The following is a 25,043-nucleotide window of genomic DNA, read 5'->3' on the forward strand; positions in this document are numbered from 1 at the left end:
GGTTTAAAACTGATTTGGTTGCAATTTCTAAAAGAGCTTAAATGTGAAACTTTCATGTGGATATGGATGCTCTAGTTTGGGAAAAATAACACAAATTAACTTAAAAAAAACACATTATATATAGTTCAATTTTATTTACATAGTGTTAATTCACAACAATAGCCACCTCATGGTGTTTTATACTGGAGTGACTTTATAATAATAGATTATGAAGATTTATGAATAGAATGAAGAAGAAACACTCAATGCATCATGGGAATCCCCCAGCAGTCTACACCTATTGCAGCATAACTAAGGGAGGATTCAGGGTCACCTGATCCAGGCCTAACTATATGCTTTAGCAAAAAGGAAAGTTTGAAGCCTAATCTTAAAATTAGAGAACAGTACAGAAGAGCAGCCTGAAAATTGAAGGCTGTGCCTCCCATTCTGCTTTTAGGAACACTAGTACTTTTAGGAACAAGTAAGCCTTAAGGAAATGTATAGTCCAGAGGATGTGGACATTTCCTGTTTTTACAGCTTGATTGATCCTAATTTAGATTTCTGTTTTAACTGATAACGAAAACACTCCTGTTGTCTTCCATAGATGGTTTCTCCAGGACTGGAGGTGATGGCAGTTTGAAGTGTTTTCCTTTTTAGAGTTTAGTTACTAAAAGCTTCACTTGCACTGGCCAGCTCACCATCATTAACAGCACTAAATCAGAAAGGTGACTCATTACACGTTTATTAGTGCACTACATGGAAACACCACCAGAGGGCAGTATGCAGTAGTAAACAGCTGAGCTCAGCGAGCTGTGAAACAGAAAAAGGCATGCTAAACAGAGTGTAAGGGCCTGCTGATGAAGGCGAGTCAGCTAGCTAAAAAACGAAGCACTTTAAACTGCTGTCACCTTCAGATGGATGGAAGAAGGGTTCAACTGTGTTTAGCACGCCTCGTTACTGTTTCATAGCTCACAGACCTCAGCTGTTAACCCTACATACTCCCCTCTGGTGGCATTTTAAAGCATTGTATCATTGGCCTCTCAGTAGCCATCCCTGGTAGAACCCACGTTCCATTCAGGCAGATGGGACTGAACACCTGGTTATACCTGATTTTAACACCTGATCTGTAGCACGTAATACGTGTCCCCAGATGAGTGATCAGGATGCAGCTCACATGCTAATGCTGGGTGTGCCGGTGTACCTGTTGTACCTGACAGGAAGTTGCTCTTCTGTTTCCTGTTGCTGCAGCAATGCATGGACCTGCGGGAGCGCCTGCTGGGGCAGCAGAGAGACACTCAGGCGTCGCTCGACCGCCTCAAAACTCTCATTAGGTTGATCCAACGCGACCAGCTCATCCAGGTCACCATGACGACCACCGCCACCATCGCCACGTCGCTGCTGTCACAGTCCTGGATCAAATCCACCAGCACCGCCGCCGCCGCCACCCCCCCAGGCCCCTCGGCCACGCCCCTGCAGACAAGCCACAGCCAGGATGACGTCAACATCTAGCCCCGCCCACCAGAGCTCCGAGTTTTTCCACAGAGGGCAGCGGTGATGATTTCTTTAGTCAGAAAAATATTGATGAAGAGCCTCTATCCTCCACACGATTCAAGTATTTTTTAAAACCCAACACCTACAGTGCTTACGAGATTTCTTTTTTTAAGTTCTTTTCTATTTATTAACATTCTTGGCCTTAATGTATTTATTACAAAAAGTTCGATTACAGCGTGGCGGCGGGAACGCGCGGCCCAGAAGATATTTCCCTTTTTTGAAACACAGGTCTGATTCCTGTCCTGCGTATAGAGAGAGAGAACAGTAGAGTTAGAGTAGATCCAGGATGGATGGAAGTGGACGGACTGTACATTGATATATCTGAGTAAATGTTTGTTCTCATTCTCCTATGAACAATGTTTTTGCCATAATGATTCAGGAAAATGTTTTCATCGTGTATGTGAACGCATACGAGCCTTCAAACAAAAGCAGAGAATAACTTTTTTCAGTATTAATAGAGTTAAAGTCAAAGAAAAAAAGTATTTAAGATTAAACTACAGAAATTAGCATTTCTAGTGGAGATTTTAGTATTTTCATGCTGATGCCTGTTGAAAAATGTAAGTTTGGAGTATTCAAGGGGATCACTGTACATATGTTGTATTATTATTATTATTATTATCACCATCATGATCATCGCAGGGTTTTCAAACTTTACCGAAGTCACACGTCTGAATGAGACGAGTTCCTGCTCGTTTAAAACATCCACTTCCTGTTTGACAGCAGAGCCAGAGAAACATGCCAGACATATTTTCATTAAAATTAATTTCCTATTTAAATTAATAGTAAATATTGACGCATCTAGATTGTAAAAATAACTGCAGAGCTTCACATTCTCTTTAAGGTTTAGTCGAAGAAAAGCAGAAACCATCCAAACTCTAATCTTTGCTCTTGAAAAACTAAGACTGCACTTAAAAAGTCAAAACTGCTCCGAAGCTCTAAATGATATGAGTTATTAGAAAACCATTTATAAAAACCGCTGAGCCCGACATTAAACTGGATTTAATTGGTTCAAACAGCATGATGGTCAGATACCATGAGCGCTGATAGTAGGACCACAAATGTTTGATCTCCAGTGAACCAACACAGACCTTATGGGAGGTTCACACACAGGCCCAGCACTGAGTTTGTCTGCTGCTCACCGTGCAGCCAGTGCACGCTCTGCTGGACAGGCTGGGTCACTCCTCATTAATCCTCAGCACATTATCTGCATCATGCTCAGTTTGAAAAACCCAAAATGTTTCAGTATCAGATACGTGTATGCTGAAACAGACAGAAGGAGAAGCTGCTTCCACATTAACGAGGGGTCAACACGTTTAATCTGGAGAGTTTTACTCCTGATGTGACCTCAAACTGATTTTTGTCTCATTTCAACATCACCCATCAAAATACTGAGTCAAGTCCTGTTAGACCACAGAAGAAACACATTCACGGCTTTAATATTAAGAACCAGCAGATCTTCAGTAGTCACTGAATGAACTGTAAGCTGTGTGTAAGTGAACTTCTTTCTTTGTGCTGAGCTAAAGTAAAATAATCCCGCTCTGCTGTCACAGGAAGTGATTGGTTAAGTGGGCGGGGACCGCCGTGTTCGCTCACAGCTGCACTCGAACACGCCGACGTTCAGTCGATGTGACGCACCCGCCCCCTCTCACCTTTAACCAGTATAAAAAATATGCCAAAAACATTTTGTTGTTTTTGTACTGGGATCAGTAATGTGCTTTTTTTCTTCCCCTGCCCGTTTTTATATTTTTCGCTTTTTTTACTCGTGTTTTTCGAACAGCGACAAGCCTGTTAATCCGACAGATGAACACTGCCTCAAGTACAAATCATTTGAAATCCAGGGTTTGCGTCTTTGTTGCGTCATTTTATAAACACGTTGATCGGAAATGGGACCGCTCTGTCAAACTGTCGGCGGGCCGGGACGCCGCCGTCAGTCCATTTGTCTCGCTAGTCTTCCTGCTGGTCCAGAGAGGTTCCATTTGAGTGTTATGAAGTTAGATTTAGTACATTTTTTATTTGTTTATCATGCAGCTCTCAACTTCCTGTCGATGCACAAACATGAAGAAACGGTCAGAAAAACAAAGGCTTTATCAGGAGGACGGGAAGGAATACATAAAGACGTGATTTTATTTTATGAGTCATATCAAGTCCAAAATACCGAAAAGATCCTTAATGTTGGAGAAACATCATCTGCACAAAAGATTAAAAAACAGCCAAGCGACTCTGAATGAAAGAAACGATGAGCAATACATCGGCAAAACGGTTCCAAAGTGACTTCACTCCAAAAACACGTGCAAAGGCCTCCGTCGGCTTTTGACCGTGCTGAGAGACAAAAGTGGGCACGGAAACACGACAGCCTGACTTTTCCAAAAGATGCTTTGAAGCTGACGCCTGAAATCTGTGCACCTTCACCTCCATTAGGTTTTAAAGAAACACTGAATTTTAGAACCTCAACCCAAATCAAATAAATCAGGGGCACCGAGACTGAAAGGATTTTTGGTTTGTTCTGCTTTCATTTTGGCTTAAATCTGCAAACATGTTCATAATGATGGATTCTTGTAACTCCAAGACTCAGTAACATGAACTGACAAAATAAATAAAAGAACAGACGGTATCAAAAAGGATTAATTTTAAACTACTGAGAGTAAGAAGAAGGCGTAGGTTGTGAAGGTGCACAGACGACAGACACCTCAGCTGACCGAGGGATCCCAACCTCAGATGAACGTCTCTCAGCACCAAATTTTCCTGCGTCCGTCGTTCCCTCCATCGTCAAATAAACAAGTAGTTTTTCAGAATAAGAGCTCTGTCAGATTACAGAGCCTGGAAGGAAAGAAAATGTCAGTAAATTCTGACCCCAAAGTGCTGATCTCTGAACCATGTGCTCAGGTTAGTGAGTCCTGGTGCAAATAAAAAGTTTTACATCAGAGGAAAGCAGCACATTGACGAAGAGATGCATAGGGATCTGTGTGGCTACCTTAGCTAATGAAGTCTTGGATTCAGCCCTTTCAAAATAAAACGGTTCAGTTTATGCTCTTGCATTATTAGTCAACACAAAAGGTCATCAACACCTTTTTTTCACTAACTTTGTCCATTTAAAACCATATTATATAATCTTAATTGAAGATTCAGAATCTGCAAAAATCTTTTCATGAATAAGAAATGATAAATAAAACTTTTTAAATTCTCTTGGCATTTTCATAATACTGGGGATCCACGTGTTGGACGATAACGTGGGCGTCTGAGTTCAGTATCAGGCTGCATCCACAAACACAGATATCTGCTAATTAGTGCTCAGTAACAGTAATCAGTTAGAGCCCTAGAATTTCACCAAAACTGAAGCTCAATTCAATTCAATTCAATTTTATTTATATAGCGCCAAATCACAACAAAAGTCGCCTCAAGGCGCTTCATAGATACAGAGAAAAACCCAACAATCATATGACCCCCTATGAGAAAGCACTTTGGCGACAGTGGGAAGGAAAAACTCCCTTTTAACAGGAAGAAACCTCTGGCAGAATCAGGCTCAGGGAGGGGCAGCCATCTGCTGCGACCGGTTGGGGTGAGCTCAGACTTCTTGGACGACCTTTTAGTACAGTAACCTCACAGCTGCCATATTGTCTAAAAGGCACCAACAGCACAAATTTGGTCCAGTCCAGACTCCAGTTGGCTGAGGTGAGGCCTAGCAGACAGCTAGTAGCTACAGCCACCAGTGTCACCATCACCTGCCAGTCAAAGAGGTCCCGCGAACTGCAAACGTTAAACCTTAATACAGTTTAAAACATTTGAGTTATAAAAACTTTCTTCCCCTTACAGTTGTTTGTCTCTGACTCCAGATATGAACCTCAAACTGTTACGTCTCCTTCTTCTCCAGTATACAAAACTGTCATCTGCATATGGAGACACTCTTCTTCTTCTTATTCATCTCTTTTACTTCCTCTTATCTTTATTCTGTATCAAAAGTTTCATACAGTTGTTATAATGGGGGAAATTATCTAAAGAGACCAACAGTTGTTGTATCAGGCTGTAAACATGTTTATTTTTACTGACTCACTGCTGCTGCCTCTGGTGGACATTAGAGCTTAACGTAACTTAACTCTTGAACTAAACTCTTCCTGGCTCTGAATTTGAGACGAACCTTCAGTAAAGTGTAAAAACATCAGATTAAATCTTTGAGGGTGACGTGAATGATGCCATGTGATGCATATCGAGTAGGGAAATAAAACCAGAAGGAAACCATATCAGCGCTCTGTGCCACGTCCATGCTCCGCCCCTTTAAAATGAACAAACCTGTCCCTGCGAGCGAACCTCTTCATCCGTTTCTAGAAATCCTCTCCGGGAGAAACTGTGCAGTGCTTAAACAGATCTATTTTAATACACGAGTCGACATTTGAACAAAAACATTTTTATATTCTTTTATGGAGGAGCAAAACGAGAAAACAGAACATTGGATTTTCTATTGTTTGCCAGTTCTGCATTCTGACTTCTCGCTTCGGTGTATTATTTTAACCACGAGGAGGCGGCGACGGCGATACGAGGGTGTTTAGATGGAAGTGAAGTGTGTGTTGGCTGTGGAAGTAGAAGTTTTCTTTGTCATTGATAAGGGGACTGTCCAGTGGATAGTGTGTATAGGAAAGTGTTTGTCTTAAATATGCCAATGTAGTTTTTCTTCTTTATGATGCATTAAAAAGCGGATTGATGGAAGGTGGTAAATGGTTAAAGAGTAGTCTCACCTTTTTGTACCAAGTTCTTACGAAAAATTTAATCATTAATAAACAAAATTCAAGAATAAAAACGGCTCAAATTTGTTTTATTCTTAGCAGTTTCTCGACAATCTGCTCTTATTTTGAAAGTCCAGTCCTTGTGTTTCCTAGCAGCTGACTCACTGATGAGGATTTTTCTTTGGTGGTCCTCCTCCAGCTCTCAGACCACCTGAAGGAATGGGATTTTCCCTACACGTTCACCTCTTATCTGAAGAAAACGTGGTTCAGAGCAGGAATGAATCACCTTCACACCAGAAAGCCGAGGGCTGAACCTGAACTCACCTGCGTACGGGTCTCCTCAGGCTTGGATTTTACTCAATTGTAGATGAGGATTCTGATTTCTGCTCAGTGTGAAGCAGAACTTTCTGAATTTGAGGCTCACAATGAAATCAGAGCGTGCTCAGTTTGAGCAGTCACAGGTAAAGTGACCTCAGGAGAGGCTGAAGGTGAGATCCGCTGAATTTAAATTGGGGACAGAAAATGGGGCAAGCTGACCGTGTACCTGCATGCTCATTGGCTAATGAACATACACTTCTTGGACGAAGCTGCTCAGCATCAACCAACCTTTTTTCTCCAATAACGCGGTGAAGTCCACCAGTGAAAAAAAAATCTAAACAAAAACAGGTGAAAGCAGAGAATTTATCACAGCTTTTTATTAAGGTACATATAAAAGATAAACCTCTGGGTGTCTTCTGTCAGGAAAACATTCTGTTTGTACAAACCTGATGAAGACGGCGCTCTGAGGGTTTGAGGTTGTTACAAAAACAAAACTTACTGCAATCAGTTTTTACATTTGGCGGTCTGCACTCGACAGAAACGCAAAATACCACAAACATGGAAACGGATTCCAGCTTCTCATCCAATCAGATCACCTCCAGTGTTATTACTTCATTAAAGATGAAACACTTAAAGTATAAATAAAACCAGTAACATCATCATGAGTCCAAACGTGAAGGTTCATGCTTGGAGGTTCACCTTGCATTTGACCTTTTTAAAAATGATAAGAGTTAAAAAAAAAAAAAAAAATCAGTTGCCGCCGTCCTTTAGGGCATCACCTGTGCAGGTGGGCAGCGGGAGCCGAACACTGTGTGGACGTGCTCGATGAGGAGCTCAGCGAAGATGTTGATAGGGGTCAAAGCGGTCAGGGAGATGGAGCCGTGACGAGGCCAGACCAGGTTCACGCCAAAAACACACGCCAAGTTAGATGGAGACATCTTGTTTATGATGCTTTCCTGAGACACCTGAAGGGGGCGCCGCACAGGCGAGAGAGGGAACAGAGAAAACACATCAACAAACTGGAAAGGTGCTGCAGCATTCAGTTTGACCTGCTGGTGGCAGTGGTGTCTCACTGTTAGAGTAAAGTCACCGATACACAAACAAGTCCGACAGATCAAATGATGTTTTTGTATATTTAAGATGATTTTTATTGTAACTTATTTCCATATTCGAAGGCGTTGCTGTTTGAGTCGTTTCATATGTGACGTCTCAAGTATGTAAATCAGCTGCTGAGACTGCTTCATTTTACAAATCTGACCAGCCGTCTCCGTTTACAGTCTCAACTTTACAGCAATAAAAATCTGTTTGCTCCAATCAGCTGTTTGTGTGTCTGATCGATCACCTCCTGATCGGTGCTTCTCAGACTCATCTGAGCTGTGACTCACCTGGTGCAGGAAGCACAGCAGGTACTTTGCCACAATGAAATTATGTTCAGGTAGACTCTCGATGATCTGTTTGCATCGGGTCACCCGCAGACTGCTCTCCACATCTGCAACCAATCAAAAACCACTTTAGTCTCCAGAGAACACAGCCCCTTTTTCTTCTTCTCCTGCACAAATGCGAAAGTCAGGGACTCACGGAGCAGCTCCTGGACCTGGCTGTAGACCCGGAAGGTGAGCAATGGCTCAGGAAGCTCTCTGAGGAATGTCTTCAGGATCACGGCGGGAATGTGCACGTCTCCTATCTGCTCGAAGTTCACCGGCTTCCCTGCATGAGTTTAAATAAAGTTAACTTTATTGACAATGCTATTTTTCACAGATCCTGAACTCAAATTTATCCACAAATCCACTAATTTTAAAAATGAAGATATGAAAATAAAATAAAAAATAAGATATTTTTTTTTATAAAATAAAAAATAGCCCAAAAGAAAAAATGGAAACAAAAACAAATATTTGAATCAAACTACAAGAAACAAAAAATAATACATAAGATAAATATAATCAAACTTCATAAAATAACATTAATAAATTAGAACTACAGCAGTGTAGCTTATATGAGTGGAAAAAGGATTGAAGAGGTTTTTTGGGTGATCAGTACAGTAAAATCATGAATGGGAATCACCAGGAGCTGCTGTGATCGATTGATCACCTGGAGATTGATCTGTGATCATGCTGATCTTAAATGTTACGTTCATGAACACGAGCTGTTTCCCATTTCTCACAGTTATCTCCATCTGAAGGCGTCGCCTCGCACGGCAGGAAGTTCATTTAATGCAACGTTGGCCTCAGCATGACTTCCTGTCTGTTTTTTTTTTCTGACGATCTGAGAGATCAGAGAGCCCCTTCTGCTGAGGCAGGGAGACCCCACTCACCCAGGTTGTAGAGTTTCTGTACTTCCTTAATGAGCTGAACCCGAGCCGATCGCCTGAAGAGCCCCTCGGTCCTCAGACCTGAAACAAACCGTGATGCATTCACTGACATCAGCTGAAAACGGTTTTCTCCGGTTTACAGTCGACTGCAGATCATCTCCTCACAAACTCTGATCACGGGTCTCACCTTACTGACCTCACTTTATCTGACTATCCAGACAGAGCTCTCAACTGGATCAGGTGACCCTGAACTCACTGTTGTGAGATGAAGCCTCACCTTTCTCCTTCAGGTATGTGACAGTCTGGGTCATCACAGGTGGGATGACGGCCTCTCGGTTCTTCTCTCTGATGCTGTCAGAAAACAAGTTTCATTGATTAAAACTGCTCGTTAGCGATCGACTGAACTACAGAGTGACACTCACTACTGCAGACTAACGCCGAACTGCTGGGTGGGCAGGGGGGGCCGGGGCGGGGGTGTTTTCACAGAGGGCGGGGGTCCTCCTTTCTGAGTTGCTTGCAGCTCCTCGTCATGTCTGTGGAGAGACGACAAACACAGTGAGGAACACGATGAGGAGCCGTTGGGCGTCCGAGCCAAGGAGCACCGACCTGAGCACTTCCGGGGGGATGAAGAGCTGCTCGTAGTTCAGGTGTTCCCGAAGCTCAGCCAAGTAGTTCACATATGTCAGCTTCCTCCCAAACTTGTGACTGCAAACAGAACAAGAGAAGAAGAATCAGCTGCAGCGTGACCGAGAGCAGCTAGAGAACTTCCTGCTAAGCCTCAGGTGTGCTCAGGTACATCTGTACCTGATCAGAGGTTTGAAAAGGTTCCAGACGATTCGGATGAAGTTGGTGGGATGGACAACGTACAGAGCCTTCAGGTTCTTCTTGTACCTGAAACACATGTGAACACACCTGCTGAATAATCCACTAACATGAGCAGTCTGGGTCTCGGTCCATGATCTGTGGCTCTCCCTGACGGTTCGTGATACCACAGTAACCTGACCGATACCTCTTCTCAGAGACAGGTGAACAGGTAGAATCGACCCTGATGCACCCCTCAGGACTCATTACTGCACTTCAACACAACTTTAAGCACATTTGAAGAGCTAAAGAGGTGCAGATATGTCCTTCAGTGCCGAGCCTGGTACCACATTTTTTTAAAAGGTCAGTTTTTGCACTTTTACAATTAAAAGGTCCAAATAAATAGAATCGGATTGAATCGAGTTGAATGCAAAACTGATCGACCGCCCAGCCTGTAGACCCCGGCGGCTGTTACCTCCTCTGACTGAAGGCAGGAGTAAAGCTGGAGGTTCTAGTTCTCCACAGAAACGCTAAAACGTCTCTAAGACTGAAGCTCGGAGTAAACTGTGGAGGGTCTGAAAGGGTTTCCTGCTGTATAGGAGCTGATGGTGCAGCTGCTCCACTCACTCTGACGTCACACTGAGCGTGCTCTGTAGCAGACCTGAACTTGAGGTTCTGGTCTCTGAGCTGTTGGATCAGTCTCTGGGCTCTGCAATACAGCGCTGAACTTGACTCATAAAGACTACAAGAAATTGAGGTGACCTACTTCCTGTCGAACTCGCTGTAAGCCTCTCGTAACCACTTGAGAGACGGCTTGTTGCTGCTCCTCAGGCCATAGTGGAAGTACACCAGGATGTAGTCCATCTCCACGTACTGGTCCAGCGTGAACTTCAGGTACCTGCAGACAGAGAACATTGTGAAAACCAACCACAGAGGACCTGTACGTCTCTGACCATGGCAGGCTGGAACATGGACTCACTCGAGCAGGCGGCGGTGATTCAGCTGGTGCGAAGGTGGTAGGCAGCAGCTGCTAAAGACAATCAGCTTCCTGCCGTAGTGGTCGTCCCCTGGAACCAAAAACGGCGAGAATATTAGCAGATTGTTAGCATTGGCGGATCATTCTGAACTGGTTGACTTAAGCGGAGCTTACCCGAAACCTGGATGATACCGTGTCGAGCCACGTCGTAGTACGGGTGGGAGGGGTCGAGACTTGGTGTGCTGACTGGAGGAGCTGATGGACCGTCTGTGACACAACTGCCCTCCTCCTCCTTCTGCAGCTCTGTTAGAGGAAGAACCACCTGAGTAACTCACACCGACAGTGTCTGTCTGTCTGATTGAGTGTGTGTGTGCCTTTGTGTGTGTCTGCCTGCTTGCCACTGTGTGTGTGTCTCTGCCTGCCTGCGTGTGTCTGAGGTGCATTTGAACTCTTTAAAGTTTTCCTTTACAGCTGACTGATCAGCTGATCCATCAGGAGCTTCCACATTTAGTCAGTAACAGAAGATCCTTCACAATAAAAACCTGCAGATGTAACCACTGGTTATATTTGAGATTAAAAAAAGTAACTGACCAATCAGATCTCTGGAAAATGACCTCACCATTGTGTCTGTAGTAAAGTGTGAAGTGGGCGTGACACTCGTCAGCTTCAGTGTGAGCTATAAATTCTGATTACAGTTTTTTCTGAATGCTTAAACCCTAACTGTGATTCTTATAGCACAATTTCTAAAACTATTAATACTTATAGCAAAACCACTCACTGAGTTTGCAAAACTAAAAGCACAAACACTGCTTTGCACTCAGGTTGCCATTTTGTAACACACACTTTGCAAACCTGTAGCTACAATCCACTGCACAGCACTCTTTTTGCAGAACTGTAAACACAACTCACTGCTTTACACTCAATTCCCAAATGATCAACGCACTCCTAGCAAAACTATACACATTTATGGCCATTATTTACACTATTTTGCCAACTGTCTGGCACACTGCCACATGTGAAAACTTTTTTAGATAATTAGTTCACTTTGCAATCAGCCTAAGCACTATAATACAGGTAAGCTCTGTGTGTGGAGTACAACGGAGGGAGCAGGAAGAGTGAGAAGTAGAGGAGGCCGAGCAAGAGGACGTGGAGGTGAAGTAGTAGGATGAAGAGGACGACAAGGAGGAACAAGAGGAGGACGAGGAGGGGGGAGAGGAAGGGTAAGAAGAGTAAGAAATAGAATTGCTGATGACATCAGAGCTACAATAGTGGACCATGTAATCAACCGTGGAATGACCCTGAGGGAAGCTGGCCACCGGGTTCAGCCTAACTCGAGCCGCTACACTGTAGCAAGCATCATAAGGACATTTCGAAATGAGAATCGGTTAGTACAGTCACTTTGCACTAAGATTTGTAGCACTGCCATATGCCAATGAGAAACACAACAATACCATAGATGTAAAAATACTGAAATTGTTACTTTACAGAATTGCTAGAGGACCAGATGCTGGGGCAGAGGAAGCATGTTCACTGCAGACCAAGAAACCCATATAGTCAACACGGCAATTGCAAATAATCCTATCCTTGGAAATAAACACTTGTGTTTGTTTTGATGTGTGTGAATAAACACCAGTACTTGAAGTTTGGATCCCTCCATGTTTACAGACCTATGACAAAAGTATGAGCTCAAACTGACATAGCCTACCTTGTGCACAGAGAAAGCAAAAGCCAGATGTGTTTTTTATTCATACCATCAGTGTTTAGTTGGTGCATTGTGTGCTTATTAATGTGATGGTTTGTGTTAACTGTTGGATACAAAATACCATTTTTACAAAAGGTGTGGAGAGTTAAGCAAGGGTTATTCGCTTTTACAAGAAAACTACAATGTTTTGCTGATTGGGTGAAGGGCTTTCTTATTTGTGTGTAGAGTTTTGCAAAAATAGCCAATAGTTACAAAAAATGTGCTTGAGTCATCAGAAAAAACTGTAATAACCCTGATATGACACCAAGCTGCTCCCCTCTCCTTTGAAGAAGTCAAAGTTTAGCCTGAGAATAGTCACATGTGATAAATTGCTCATTTATGAACCTGAGGAGAAGAAATTGCACATCGGTGTTTCCCCGTCACAGCACAGACTTCCAGAATAGAACAGTTCCACTTCTGGACATTCCTCTGACGTTACTGACACAAACCTGAAGTTACTGTTTCACAATTTCTAATCTTAGCTTTCTCTGTAACATCAGTCTCTCTGCTATCAGAAGATCTGATTCTAATTGGTCAACAGCTGATAACTTCGCCTCATTCATGAGACTCGAGCCAGACTGGTAACAGGAACCTGCTCCTTCTGACCTCATCAAGGTCTTATCTGCTGCTCTCGGTCTCCATGTTCAAGTCAGGCTGCCCTCAGGGGTCCCAACCTCAGACACAGCTTCACAAAGACTATCCAAACACAGTTACACACATCATCATCATTATCATCGTCATCATCATCACCACCTGAGTTTTTAGAAATGACCGGTGATTAGTTCTGAATTCCAAACGTGTAGCTCCGCCCATTTCCGAGATGACTTCCTGAGATCAGTGATTATCAGGGTGGAAACTGGAGCTGTAATCTGTGCTCGGAAAGTTTGTTGTAAACACACAGCAAGGTTGATAACAGACAGGAAGTGACCCAAGCGCACAAAGGCCGACTTTAGCCCCGAGCAGGAGGTGCCCAACAATCAGAGCCAGGGCGCTGGGCTGTAGTTTTCCTGCTGGAGAAACCGAAAGCTTCGTCTGCAGGTTTTAAAGTGTGCCAGCGTCCTGTGACCACAGGCCAACTCAGACCGCTGTGCTTCCATCGATCCATTTCTAACTGACACGTGTGTTATTTATGTGACCGGACAGCACAGTGACAATGACCTGAAGAGGAAAATGACTCATGCTGTTCAAACATTTCTACAAATAAAAATCTGAAACGTGTGGCGTGCATTTATTTTCAGCCTCTTTTCCTCTGAGACCCCTGGATCAAACGCAGGTCACTAACAGGACACCCACAGGTCACCTCTGTCCAGCTGTTCTGTGACAGCCTCAGAGGTTCCTGAAAGAACAGCAGTGAACAAACAGCAGGTGGGTTTGAAGGAGCGGAGGTTATAAACAGATCTCAGGCTTTGAGATCCTCACAGAGATCCACTCACTCCATCATCCACAGGAAGAGTAAGCAATGGCTGAGAGGCACACAGTCACTGTGGAGCAGCTGCAGAGATCCACAGTCTGTCCACAGGTCATCAGTTATAATAATCATAATAATAATAACAACAAATTTTATTTAAAAGCGCCCAAGGACACTTAACAACAGAGTAAAACACATAGTAGAACAATGACAAAACTAAGACCAATAAAAAAAAACAAGATAAAATAAACAAACAATAAGTTCACACAGAAAGAGGCGAAAAGAAGGCAGAGCAAGTTGGATAGAAGAAAAAGATGGAATTGAGCGAGCAGAAGAGGTAGTGCTTAGCAGGTCTGAAAGGTAAGGAGGAGCAAGGTTATGAAGGGCCTTGAAGGTGAACAGAAGAAGCTTGAATACTATTCTGAATTTCACAGGAAGCAAGTGAAGTTCCTGAAGGACAAGGGTGATGCGCTGGTAGGAGGGGGTTCTGGTAATAATGCGGGCAGCGGAGTTTTGAAACAGTTGAAGCTTATGAAGGGATTTTTGTGTGAGACCATGTAAGAGAAAATTACAATAGTCACTGTGGGAGGTAACAAGACTATGAACAAGAATGGACACAGACTGAGTCGAAAGAGAAGGATGTGAACGGGTGAGATCATTGGTCTGCGATTTATAGGATAGTGAGCTGTCAAGGATAACACCAAGGCTTTTAACCTGATGTGAAGGGAAAACTGTGGAGTTGTCAATAGTGAGAGTGAAATGATTTGCCTTCAGTAGGTTGGATCTAGTGCCAATAAGTAGAATTTCAGTTTTATCCTCATTGAGCTTAAGAAAATTGGAGCTGAACCAGGATTTTAACTGGGATAAGTAATCTGTAATAGAAGAAGTTGGAGGGAGGAATCGGACCTGCGGGAGAGATATAACTGGGTGTTACCAGCAAAACAGTGAAAGTAGGGATCAACTTTAAAATGGTACCAAGAGGGAGGATGTATATTATGAAGAGAAGAGGGCCTAAGACTGAACCTTAGGGTACACCAGTAGCGACTGGGAATAGACGAGAGCAGAATGATTTAAGTTGGATAAACTGGGAGCAGTCAAGGAGATATGATTGGAAGCAGGCTAGAGGTGTATCAGAGATGCCAAGAGAGGAAAGTCTGTTTAGAAGGATGGAGTGAGAGAGTGTCAAAGGCTTGAACTTAGATCCATAAGAACAAGAATGTTGAGAAGACTAGAGTCAGCCTCAAGTACAAGACACACAGCAGGGGCTCTGGTCACATGAGACCAAAACACAAACCCAACACTGCACATGAACCTAACGGAGCATCGTGCTCATCTCCAGCAGGCAGATGAGAAGGTGGACAGAGGTAAAACAGACGGTGCTGCAGAGGAACGCTCAGATACAAGTCTAGACCCGAATCAAGCCACTCACAAACGAGCTCCAGACAGCTGAACTCGCATGCTTCTCAGATTTTTACTAAAAACTTCTGAACACCACGAATCATTTTCCTTGCACCTCACAGTGAAGCACAGCCATGTGCTGCTCTGTTACATTAATGTGGGCTGACAGCAACACCGACTCCTAACATCTGAACTCTTCTCAGGCCGACTCAGACTTCATTGAAGATGAAGCTGAGGATGAGGACTTCCTCAGAGAGTGAAACACGCAGCAGCAGATTAAAGCCGGACCTCCTGCTGTGGATCATCTCAAACGCTGTCTGTAACGGTCTGTCGTTTCCCCTCATTAGAGAACATCACTATAAACATGTACTGTGAGCAGCTGACCCTCCATCATGCAGCTAACCACCAGGTAGAACATCACCATGTCCCTAAGCCTGCAAACATCTGCTCTCCTCTCTGTTTACATTCAACCTTACTGCAGAGCCGAGTGTGTTTTACAATCTACATGACACAGCCACAGACATAAGAGTCAACCACAGAGTCAATACAACACCCCCTCCCCCCTCCCATTACTACAGGAAGCTCTGAGAAGTTTCCAGGAAAGCACCTGACAAACCAGGACCTGGAAAGCCGCTGCACACTCACCGATTTCTGCCAGCTGCTCCAGATCAGCCGAGGAGCTCATTCTGCTGGAAGAGAGCAGAGACTGATCAAAACAAACAAACAATCACACCCACGCACACACACCCACACCCCTCCGAAGCGAACTGAAACCTATACGCACCTGAAAACACCTGAGTTACTCTTCAAACTCGCGGTTACCCGCCGCGCGCGCTCTCTTTTCCGTTTTTTAGCCGCACGCGGTTCACGTGGCCCTCCAATCAGTGCTAGGAGGAGGAGGAGGGGGCCAGAAACTCACCTGAGGCCGGTGAGGTGACGTTACAAACCGCCAAGCGCACAGGTAACAAACATCCAAACTTCCTCCAACTACCGCGGGCTGGCCGGCGCTCTGCGCATGCTCAGAGCACAGGGGTTTCCCACAGCGACTCTCCGGAAAATAAAAGGAAAAATAAACTAATAAAAGCAGAACTTTATTTTTTATTTGTAATCGAAACATTTTTAGATTTAAATCCTGACGTGAGCGTTTGATCTCGGCTCTGAATCACATTTTTAATCAAACTGCTTTTTTAAAGTTTTATTTCCTTCTGAGAGTGACGCATGAGCGCGAGGCAGTAAAAGTGCAGCTGAATCAGGCTTCAAACATCAGATCAAATTATTTTGCCTCAAATGATTTTTCATTCAAACTTTTTTTTGTATTTGTGAGATGAACCTTCTTCCTCCTGTTGTTGCAGCAGAAGTCATGTGGTGTGTTGAATTTGTCAACATTTTGTCACATTTTAAACGTTTTTCTACCACAGGAATATATATTTGTGCATTATCGTTCTGATTTATTTTATTTCAAATAACTAATTTTCTAATTTTAATGCCATATTTTTTCTTTATTTTTCTTTGTTGTGTTTATCTTAAAAATAAATTTTTCTTCAATACGTTTGATGTTTTCCAGGGTCTCCCAATTTTTAAATTAGTAGATAAAATTCAATAATTAGAACATTTAGAGAGTTAAACTGGTGTTTGGTGCACAGAAATCCTAAATCATGGATTTTTCTCCTAAATGAGCAGTGTGTTCTTTAAACTGCACGATTACCTATTTTATAGATGAAGGTGATCACAGAGGAAGGTCACAGCCTTCCTACACTCCAAAGGAAAATCAGGAAAGTGAAGCTGGTGTGAGATTATTATTCTATCATATGTTATCCTATGCCTGTAATCGAAATGAGTGAATCATTATACTGCTGTAAGCCACATCATACTTATTATCGTGAGTATGATCAGTATGTAGTTTTAGTTTACATTATACTTCTGAATTAAGAAAATGTGAAAATCATTAGATTTCATAGATAGGTTTATATTATCCTATACTGTTGATTTACTGTGAATGAATGACACTGTTTCATGACATTTCATACTGCTGAGTTAAGAAGAGCATATTGTGTGCAGAGGGCCTTGTTGTCTGATAATGGAGGAGACGGACCACATTCCACAGGAGTTTCACCCCCACCTGTTTTCTGAAAGCAGAAAAACAGGGAGCCAAGGCCATAAGTCAGGCTCACCCAGGAGTTAGAAAACATGTGAATGTTAGGATTTTACGACTAGGTGGGGGCCATCAGAGGCTACAAGAGAGTAACCCTCCACCGTTTTGAGATTTGCTGTCTCCCCATCCGGATGGTTTGTGCTCAAAAGTGTTGAATTGTATGTAATAAAGTAATTGTTGATTGAGCATTTATACACCGAGTATTGTCCTTCCTTCAGCCCAAAGATCAAAAGAATTGGGAGGATTTAACACTGGGGATTTATTTAAAGAAGGAAACAGGATTAGAGAGCACAAAGGAGATTGCAGAGAGGAAACCAAGCCAGCGGTTTGGTTTGTGTCACCTGGGGAAGAAACCATCACCGCTGGAGTTCTCCTCGGGAGGAGATCAAAGGGTTTCCTCTCAGACTCTCTGCAGGACGAAACTTGTGAAAGCCTGACATCTGCTGGACTCTGCTGCCTCCCTCTGATGCTCTTTACAGTCTCTCTAATTACCCTCATCTCTCACTGTCGGTCACCTTAAATTGTTTTTTTTTTTTTTTTTTTTTGTTAACTTTACTGAAACATTTCCCCCTTCTGAGCTTCATCAGGTGAACCCAGGAGAGAGAAGATATATTTTCTGCTACCTGTCTGTGCATTAAAATGCATTCTTCACCTGTTAGATGATGCGTATGTAACAGAGTGTATCTGGTTTGGGTGAGTACGCTGTGGCTGTTATCACTCTGTGGATCTCTCTGAAAGACAGGAGTTTTATGGAGGACAGAGCTGGATTTTCATTTGAATTCTGAGCTCATTTGCACATATGAAGCGTCTCTGGTTTCTTTCAGTGTGATGGCTCCTGCTGAGGCGCTGCAGTTTAAAAGGAAATCCTGCAGGGAAGGATTTACTCACAAACACATTTATATGCAAAGCTGTCACAAACTCTGTGGGGAAAAATTTCCAAGAAAGAGGTTTTTGTCATTTGGTCTGAAGCCGGCAGCATTTCAGCGATGGGTGAACAAAGAGGAAGTTACACGAGACAGAAGGCAGCAGAGTGAAGAATCAGCAACACAAACAGTGTAACGTCAGACAGAAGCCTGCTGTTTCAAATGAGGGGGTTCAGAGGAAATTAAGCCTTCTCTGCACAGCTCACCCTTTAAAATGAGTTCTTTTAAACGTACTGCCTTAAAATCACCCATCAGATCAAGACTTCAAACTCTTACAGCCCATCATACCTCAAGATAAGATTCAAATGTAGCATTTTAGGTCCTCTCATATGTTACAGATGTTTGGTGGCGTACCTCAGGGTCTGGCACTGGGCTCACTGACATTTTATTTTCAAACTGAGCAGCAAATCACACATTTTCTCAGTATCTGTGAAACATGGTTCATGAGAGCACAAAACAGCATGTTCACTGACCAACAGTCTGAAACCAAAAATATTGAGTTTATAATATGATAAAAGAAAAAAATCCCTCACACCAGAGTACCTGTCTCACAACAATACCACTTCTTGTCACACGCACTTAGGGAATGAAACACCTTTAATGTTACAGCAGCTTGGAAGTCTGTTACTTGATATGGAACTGTCACCGTTTCACCTACAAATGATTTAGCATCACCAGTTCACCTAACATGCATGTCTTTGGACTGTGGGGAGAAGTCTGAGTACTCTACAGACAAAGGATTCAAAGCGTGAACCTTCTTGGTGTGAGGTGATCCTGATCAGCTCTGGATAAACTTGGTGCTGCTAACAAGTAAAATATGCTGAATGAAACCTTAGAGCAATAATGAAAGGCTTAAAAAAGAAGCTCAACAGACAGGACAGGACTCTTTAAGTGAAACAGCAGCTAAGAGGACGCCTTAAGTTTAAAACTTTAGCTGTATTGGAGTTCAGGCTTCACCTGCAGAAGCTTCAGGTCCAAGATCTGCTCCATCTAAACCTGAAGTCTATTTGCTGCCATTTATTACAGTCAAAGGAACGAGTGTGATGCACTGCCAGCTGAGGGCGCCTCATCAGGTCTGTTAATGCACACACAATGAGATCCTAACCCAGCATGCTTCTGATATTTCAGGGTGTTCTGAGAGTTGTACTACAGCCCCTCCCCTCAGGCTGTAAGGGTTAAATTAGCCCCATTACATAAGACAGTAGCTGTTTATAGAACAGGAAACATGCAGGTCAGCGCTCTGAGCCGTCGGGTTGGGGAATCAGCGACGGCTGTCAGGACCTCAGAGCCAGGAATGTTTGGCGGCACGCTCACGGCCGCTGTGTTCACCACTCCTGCTGACACGATCAGAAACAAGGCACGAGACCGTGAGTGTGTTTCTAGTCGACGCTGAATATTAACGAGCTTCTGGGGCAAATCTGATGACCTGCTCATTAGAAAAACAGGTGAGGGGCGTGAAACCCCCTCTGGTGATACCGTGTATGACTTCATTATAATCTGCTGGCTGTTCAGCTACACACTCAGAATAATGCACGTTATTAGCTTATCAGCCTGTGACGACAGCCACTGTATGCGTTCATGATGATAAGAGCTTCACATATAAGAGCTGACTGCTGGGGAGATGGTTTAGTGCTCCACACAATAAAATACACACCATCAAACTCCATCTGAGAGCAGCGGGGGGGCCAAGGACACAAAGGGGAGAGAGTTCTGATATGGTATTCTCTGATTATGCAAATCAAGTATATAGGGACTGTGTGACCCAAATATGGAGAGGAATAATGATGAGCCTAATCATAAGCAAAAAGATACTTGACACCTCCACATACAGTAAGACTGCGAGTACAAGTGGAAGATTACAACCTCCCCAAATCTAAATATAGTTCAAGGGAAAAAGGAGGGTTTATATAAACTGTGAGGCGAACTGAGCAGCTCACTGTATGAATTTTCTGATTTATCTTTTAAATGAGAGCAATTAGCACACAGTCACTTCCTTGGTGTAAAAATTAAGCTTCTTCTAGAACTAAAGTTGTATTTCTTTTTATGAGGAAAGTGGGTTTCTTTTTAGAGAGAAAATAGAAAAAAACTACTCACACTTGGCACAAAAATATTGTATTGAAACCTGGAGATGAAGAAGCCCTCCAGAGATATTTGACTGTACTGAAAGAGAGAACACATGCCTTTGTGTATACCTGAGATAGTGAGAGGGAGCTGGGAATCCTCTTCTTCATTATGTGCTTCCACCATGGAGGCTCTATAAATAGAGTCAGGGAGGAGAGATGGAGGGGGAATAAAGCCGAAAAATGCTGAAGGTAACATTTAGACTAAAGGATGAAGATGTTCAGTGTCTTACGTATGCAAAAGGAGGCATCCATCCAACCATCCAAAAATGTCCTTTACTTAAACATGCATCCAACACTTCCTCTGTGTCATCCAGCAATAAAAGAACCTGATTTCATTCAGTTCAGTAGTGCCAAGTGGCAGCCCGGTGATCCACCTGTTTAACAGTTCAGCTATCCATCAACGCCAGCAACTAGTAAGCTTAGGATCATTATTACCCAGAAGATCCAAGTCATCAGCCTAATGCTGAGAAAAGATGGTCATACAAAGCTGATGTTTAAATGTTAAACTTGTAATTTTTTTTTCTAAAGACCAGCAGAAAACTGCCGCACCCCTCATTCATGACCTGCCTGCTCAGTTTCACCTCAGCTAATTGGAGTCCCTGAACTGGACCTCTGGACTGTGTTTGTGCTGTTGTATACTTTGGAGCATTTTTAATGACCAACAGTATGGCTGCTGTCAGGTTCAACCTGATCATTTAACCTAATAGTTAAATGATCATTCTTCTTAAGGTACTTTTGACTGTTTCCTTAATTCTCAGTGAGTTCCCACAGTAATGTTCATGTTTGATTAAATGGCCTCGCATGTCTATAAGACTTGGATCAGCACAAGAAGCACAGCAGCCTGTGATCCTCTGACGGGCCTCTAATGAGGAGTAATTCTACTAACACATTGGTCAAATAATCAATATTACTTAAAAAATATTGAATAAAATAAATGATATCAATGATGAGGCTTTGACTCTTCCATATGTTTATGCTTTCCATTATGAACACATCGATTCTCCAAATAACTAAATTAAATGTATGTAAATTAAACTACAGGGTGGGCCATTTATATGGACACACCGTAATAACATGGGAATGGTTGGTGATATTAAAGTCCTGTTTGTGGCACATTAGTATATGTGAGGGGGCAAACTCCTCAAGATGGGTGGTGACCATGGTGGGCATTTAGAAGTCGGCCATCTTGGATGCAACTTTTGTTTTTTCAATAGGAAGAGGGTCATGTGACACATCAAACTTATTGGTAATGTCACAAGAAAAACAATGGTGTGCTTGGTTTCAACGTAACTTTATTCTTTCATGAGTTATTTACAAGTTTCTCTTCGTTCACAGCCATTGACATGTCGAAGAGGTTAACACGTGAGGAGCGGAAATTGTATTGATATCTGGTGAACGCAGTAACCGGGTCATTGCAGCAGATTTCAATGCAAGACACCCTACGAGACCACCCATCACCCATGCTACAGTTAGCAAACTGCTTGCTAAGTTTCGTGAAACTGGTTCAGTGTTGGATTTGCCAAAATGTGGACGCAAGAAAACTGTCACTAATGAAGAAACATCAGTGGCTGTCCTAGCTTCATTCAGCAAGAGCTCACAGCGTAGCACTCGCCGCATGTCCCTGAGAGTGGCATTAGTCGAACATCCCTTCGGTGGATATTAGCTACTCACAAATGGCACCCTTACAAACTCCAGCTACTGCAGCATCTCAACGAGGATGACCCAGATCGGCGCACAGAATTTGCAGAATGGGCAAAACAAAAATTGGAACAGGACCCTCAGTTCACGCAGAAGATTTTGTTCAGTGATGAGGCAAACTTTTATGTGAATGGTGAAGTTAACAAACAAAACCACCGCTATTGGTCTGACACTAACCCACATTGGATGGATCCCTCCAAGACTGTTGGACCAACAAAAGTGATGGTTTGGTGTGGTATATGGGGTACAACGATAGTGGGTCCATTCTTCATCAATGGTAACCTCAAGGCCACTGGATATTTGAAATTGCTACATGATGATGTGTTTCCCTCTTTATGCACTGAAGCTGGCACGTTTCCTGAGTTTTTCCAGCAAGATGGTGCACCACCACATTATGGGTGCCAGGTCCGAGCATTCCCAGATGAACAGTTTCCTGGAAAGTGGATTGGTCGTCGTGGGCCAGTTGAATGGCCCCCAAGGTCTCCTGATCTGACCCCCTTAGACTTTTATCTTTGGGGTCATCTGAAGGCAATTGTCTATGGTGTGAAGATACGAGATGTGCAGCACCTGAAACTACGGATACTGGATGCCTGTGCTGGCATTTCTCCTGCAGTGTTGCTATCAGTGTGTGAAGAGTGGGAGAAGCGGGTTGCATTGACAATCCAACACAATGGGCAGCACATTGAACACATTTTATAAGTGGTCAGAAACTTGTAAATAACTCATGAAAGAATAAAGTTTTCCTCACATTACTGTTTGAATGAAGTGAAAGGAGCTCCTCTGTGAATTCTGCTAATCTGACTTTTCTAAGCGCTTCATGTCACCCATCATTTCCTCCTCTCTGGACTCAGTTTGCCTCTGAGCAGCAGATCCTGCAGCCTGCGATGCAGCTCAACAGCCAGCAGATGTCAGTGTTGCAGCAGAGCGTCCTCATTGTGTCCTGAGAGCTGCAGACAGCAGCTCGCACTGAGACTCATAAATCCACCCCGAGCGGTGTGATAATCAGCGTGCACTGATGTATGGGCACAGCTTTATCTGTTTCCATGCACAGCAGCTCCACAGTTTAATGCAGCACACAGCGGCTGAGCTGCAGGCAAACCCCGAAGACACCCCGGGGCATCCAAATGTTGACAATATTAAATCTTTCAAAGGAGCATCCAGAAACGCTTAGGGAGTCTGCATGTCAGGAGGTGTGATTCATCTGATGCCATGAAGAAAAGCTTAACCATCCACACTCTGTCACGATGCTTCAGTCCTGAAGCTTCATCAAAAATGCGAAACAGACTCCACACACACGTGAGCTAATTATGCTGGCAGCACCCTTTAGAACAGATGAAAGGTCCATCATCACTGACCTTTTATCTGTGGGGGCATCTAACAACTCTAAGAACTGCAGCTTTAGTTCTTCATGCTGGCTTTAGATTTCAGCCCTGGAGTTCATCAGCTGATCGCCTTCAACAACAGCCAGAAGCTGTTTCCAGAGAAGAAGCTTCTAAAAGTCAACAGCAAACAGAAGACACATGCAGTCAGTCCAAAATGTCTACCACAGCTAGCAGAGCTCCACACTGTTTTAAACTTGTCCTCATATACAACAAAGCATCATCCATCCACCCATCCATCCTAGTAGCTGCAGGCTAAGCAGTTAATTATTTTCCCCAGCAAAGTTCTTCCAGTTCCTCCTGATGGACCGTGAGGTGTTTTTAGACCTCTCCATCCTGAAGATGCTTCTACTATGAGTTCCACCAGGATGTCCCAGTTCATCCTCCCTGAGACTGCAGACCGCTGCAGGCACCATGAGTGATCGCCATCTCTGTTATATGTCTGATGTTTCCAAGGACGAGTCTCCTCAGTCACACACACATTCATTCGAGTGGACTGTCCTGGGCAGACAGGGGCATTCCTCTTAGTGCTGCTTTCATTAGTTATAAGTTATTGATAACTTTTTTCATAATTTCTGCACATATTTTATGTACCCGGTAGTTTGTGAGCAATAATGTTGGTGTTATCTCGTCTTGCAGATGATGTCCAGCTCCTCCAGCTGTGATTGCAGCTGGGAGTCCTGGTTTTGAGTCTGAGTGATCGTTTTTGGAGAAGCAGCTGAAGGAGAGTCTAAATAACGGCTGAAACAGCTTAAGGCAGAAAAACAGAAGCCTGGACTGGAGGGGTTGGTCCATGAATGAAGTGATGAGTAGTTGTCTCTGTGATGTATGCACTACATCCAGGAGGAAATGTGGAATTATTGATGACACAGTGCATTAATAAACATGTTAACCGGTAATCAGCTGTCCTGTTTGGTGTTAAATATTCTCTGACATCAAAGAAGACGATCAGCTGAATAGTCAAACACTCGGCCCCTTGGCCTGTGGGCTCCAGCAGCTAATGTAAAGCAGTGAGCGGCGGCGGCGGCTCCCCATCCTGCCGCGCTGCATCACAGGCTCTAATTGATTTTCCGTTGCTATGATCTCAAGGTGACATTCTGGGCAGCAAGGATATCCTCACACTCCCTGTGCCAATTAATACCAGTTTCTCTGCGGCGCTTCTATCTGCACCAACACACCCGGGTGGCGGTTTACAGTCACGCTCCCTCCCCAACGCCATTTCCACTTGCACCAGAAAAATGTTTAGCACATGAACTTCATGGGGATAACAGGAGGCCAATAGTGATTCAAATAGAACAGAAGGATTAAATCTGACCCTCACTACTCCGAGCTAGATAACCTTTAAAGAGGGCCTATTATTTTGTTCCTTATTTTCTGTCATGTGTACAGTTTAACTTTAATGCACATATCAAACATGCATAAAACATCAAACCAAACGTCTGTGGTTTCTTTTTTTTAAACATTACTCGGCTTTCCATAAACACTAACCAACATTATTCGTGGGAACAAAATACAAATATTCACTTAAATAAAAATAAAAACAAGACTTTACTCATTGAGTTCTGATAAAATA

General features: G+C 43.3%; 2 protein-coding genes across 4 annotated transcripts in view; one reads left to right on the forward strand and one right to left on the reverse strand.

Annotated features, from left to right (window-relative positions):
* phf21b (PHD finger protein 21B) overlaps positions 1 to 6,319 on the forward strand; it is a 91,517-nt gene extending 85,198 nt beyond the window's left edge. For all 3 annotated transcript variants that reach the window (XM_084909182.1, XM_084909183.1, XM_084909184.1), the window contains exon 14: positions 1,228 to 6,319. In XM_084909182.1, the coding sequence (XP_084765308.1) occupies positions 1,228 to 1,488 (261 nt within the window). In that variant the 3' untranslated portion in view covers positions 1,489 to 6,319. The remainder of the gene's footprint in view (positions 1 to 1,227) is intronic.
* A 593-nt stretch (positions 6,320 to 6,912) lies between these two features.
* LOC146369606 (rho GTPase-activating protein 8-like) lies at positions 6,913 to 16,191 on the reverse strand. Its single transcript, XM_084909198.1, has 13 exons — positions 15,980 to 16,191; positions 15,841 to 15,881; positions 10,823 to 10,951; positions 10,652 to 10,739; positions 10,439 to 10,570; positions 9,676 to 9,762; positions 9,478 to 9,576; positions 9,294 to 9,404; positions 9,149 to 9,222; positions 8,875 to 8,952; positions 8,142 to 8,270; positions 7,949 to 8,052; positions 6,913 to 7,528 (listed from the first exon to the last, which is right to left on the reverse strand). The coding sequence occupies exons 2-13, from the start codon at positions 15,878 to 15,880 to the stop codon at positions 7,331 to 7,333; spliced, it is 1,269 nt and encodes a 422-aa protein (XP_084765324.1). The 5' UTR covers position 15,881; positions 15,980 to 16,191; the 3' UTR covers positions 6,913 to 7,330.
* Positions 16,192 to 25,043: the final 8,852 nt, after the last annotated feature.

Source organism: Perissodus microlepis, chromosome 17 (assembly GCF_051167445.1).
Source record: "Perissodus microlepis isolate ML-2025 ecotype Zambia chromosome 17, ASM5116744v1, whole genome shotgun sequence".
Taxonomy (NCBI): Eukaryota; Metazoa; Chordata; class Actinopteri; order Cichliformes; family Cichlidae; genus Perissodus; species Perissodus microlepis.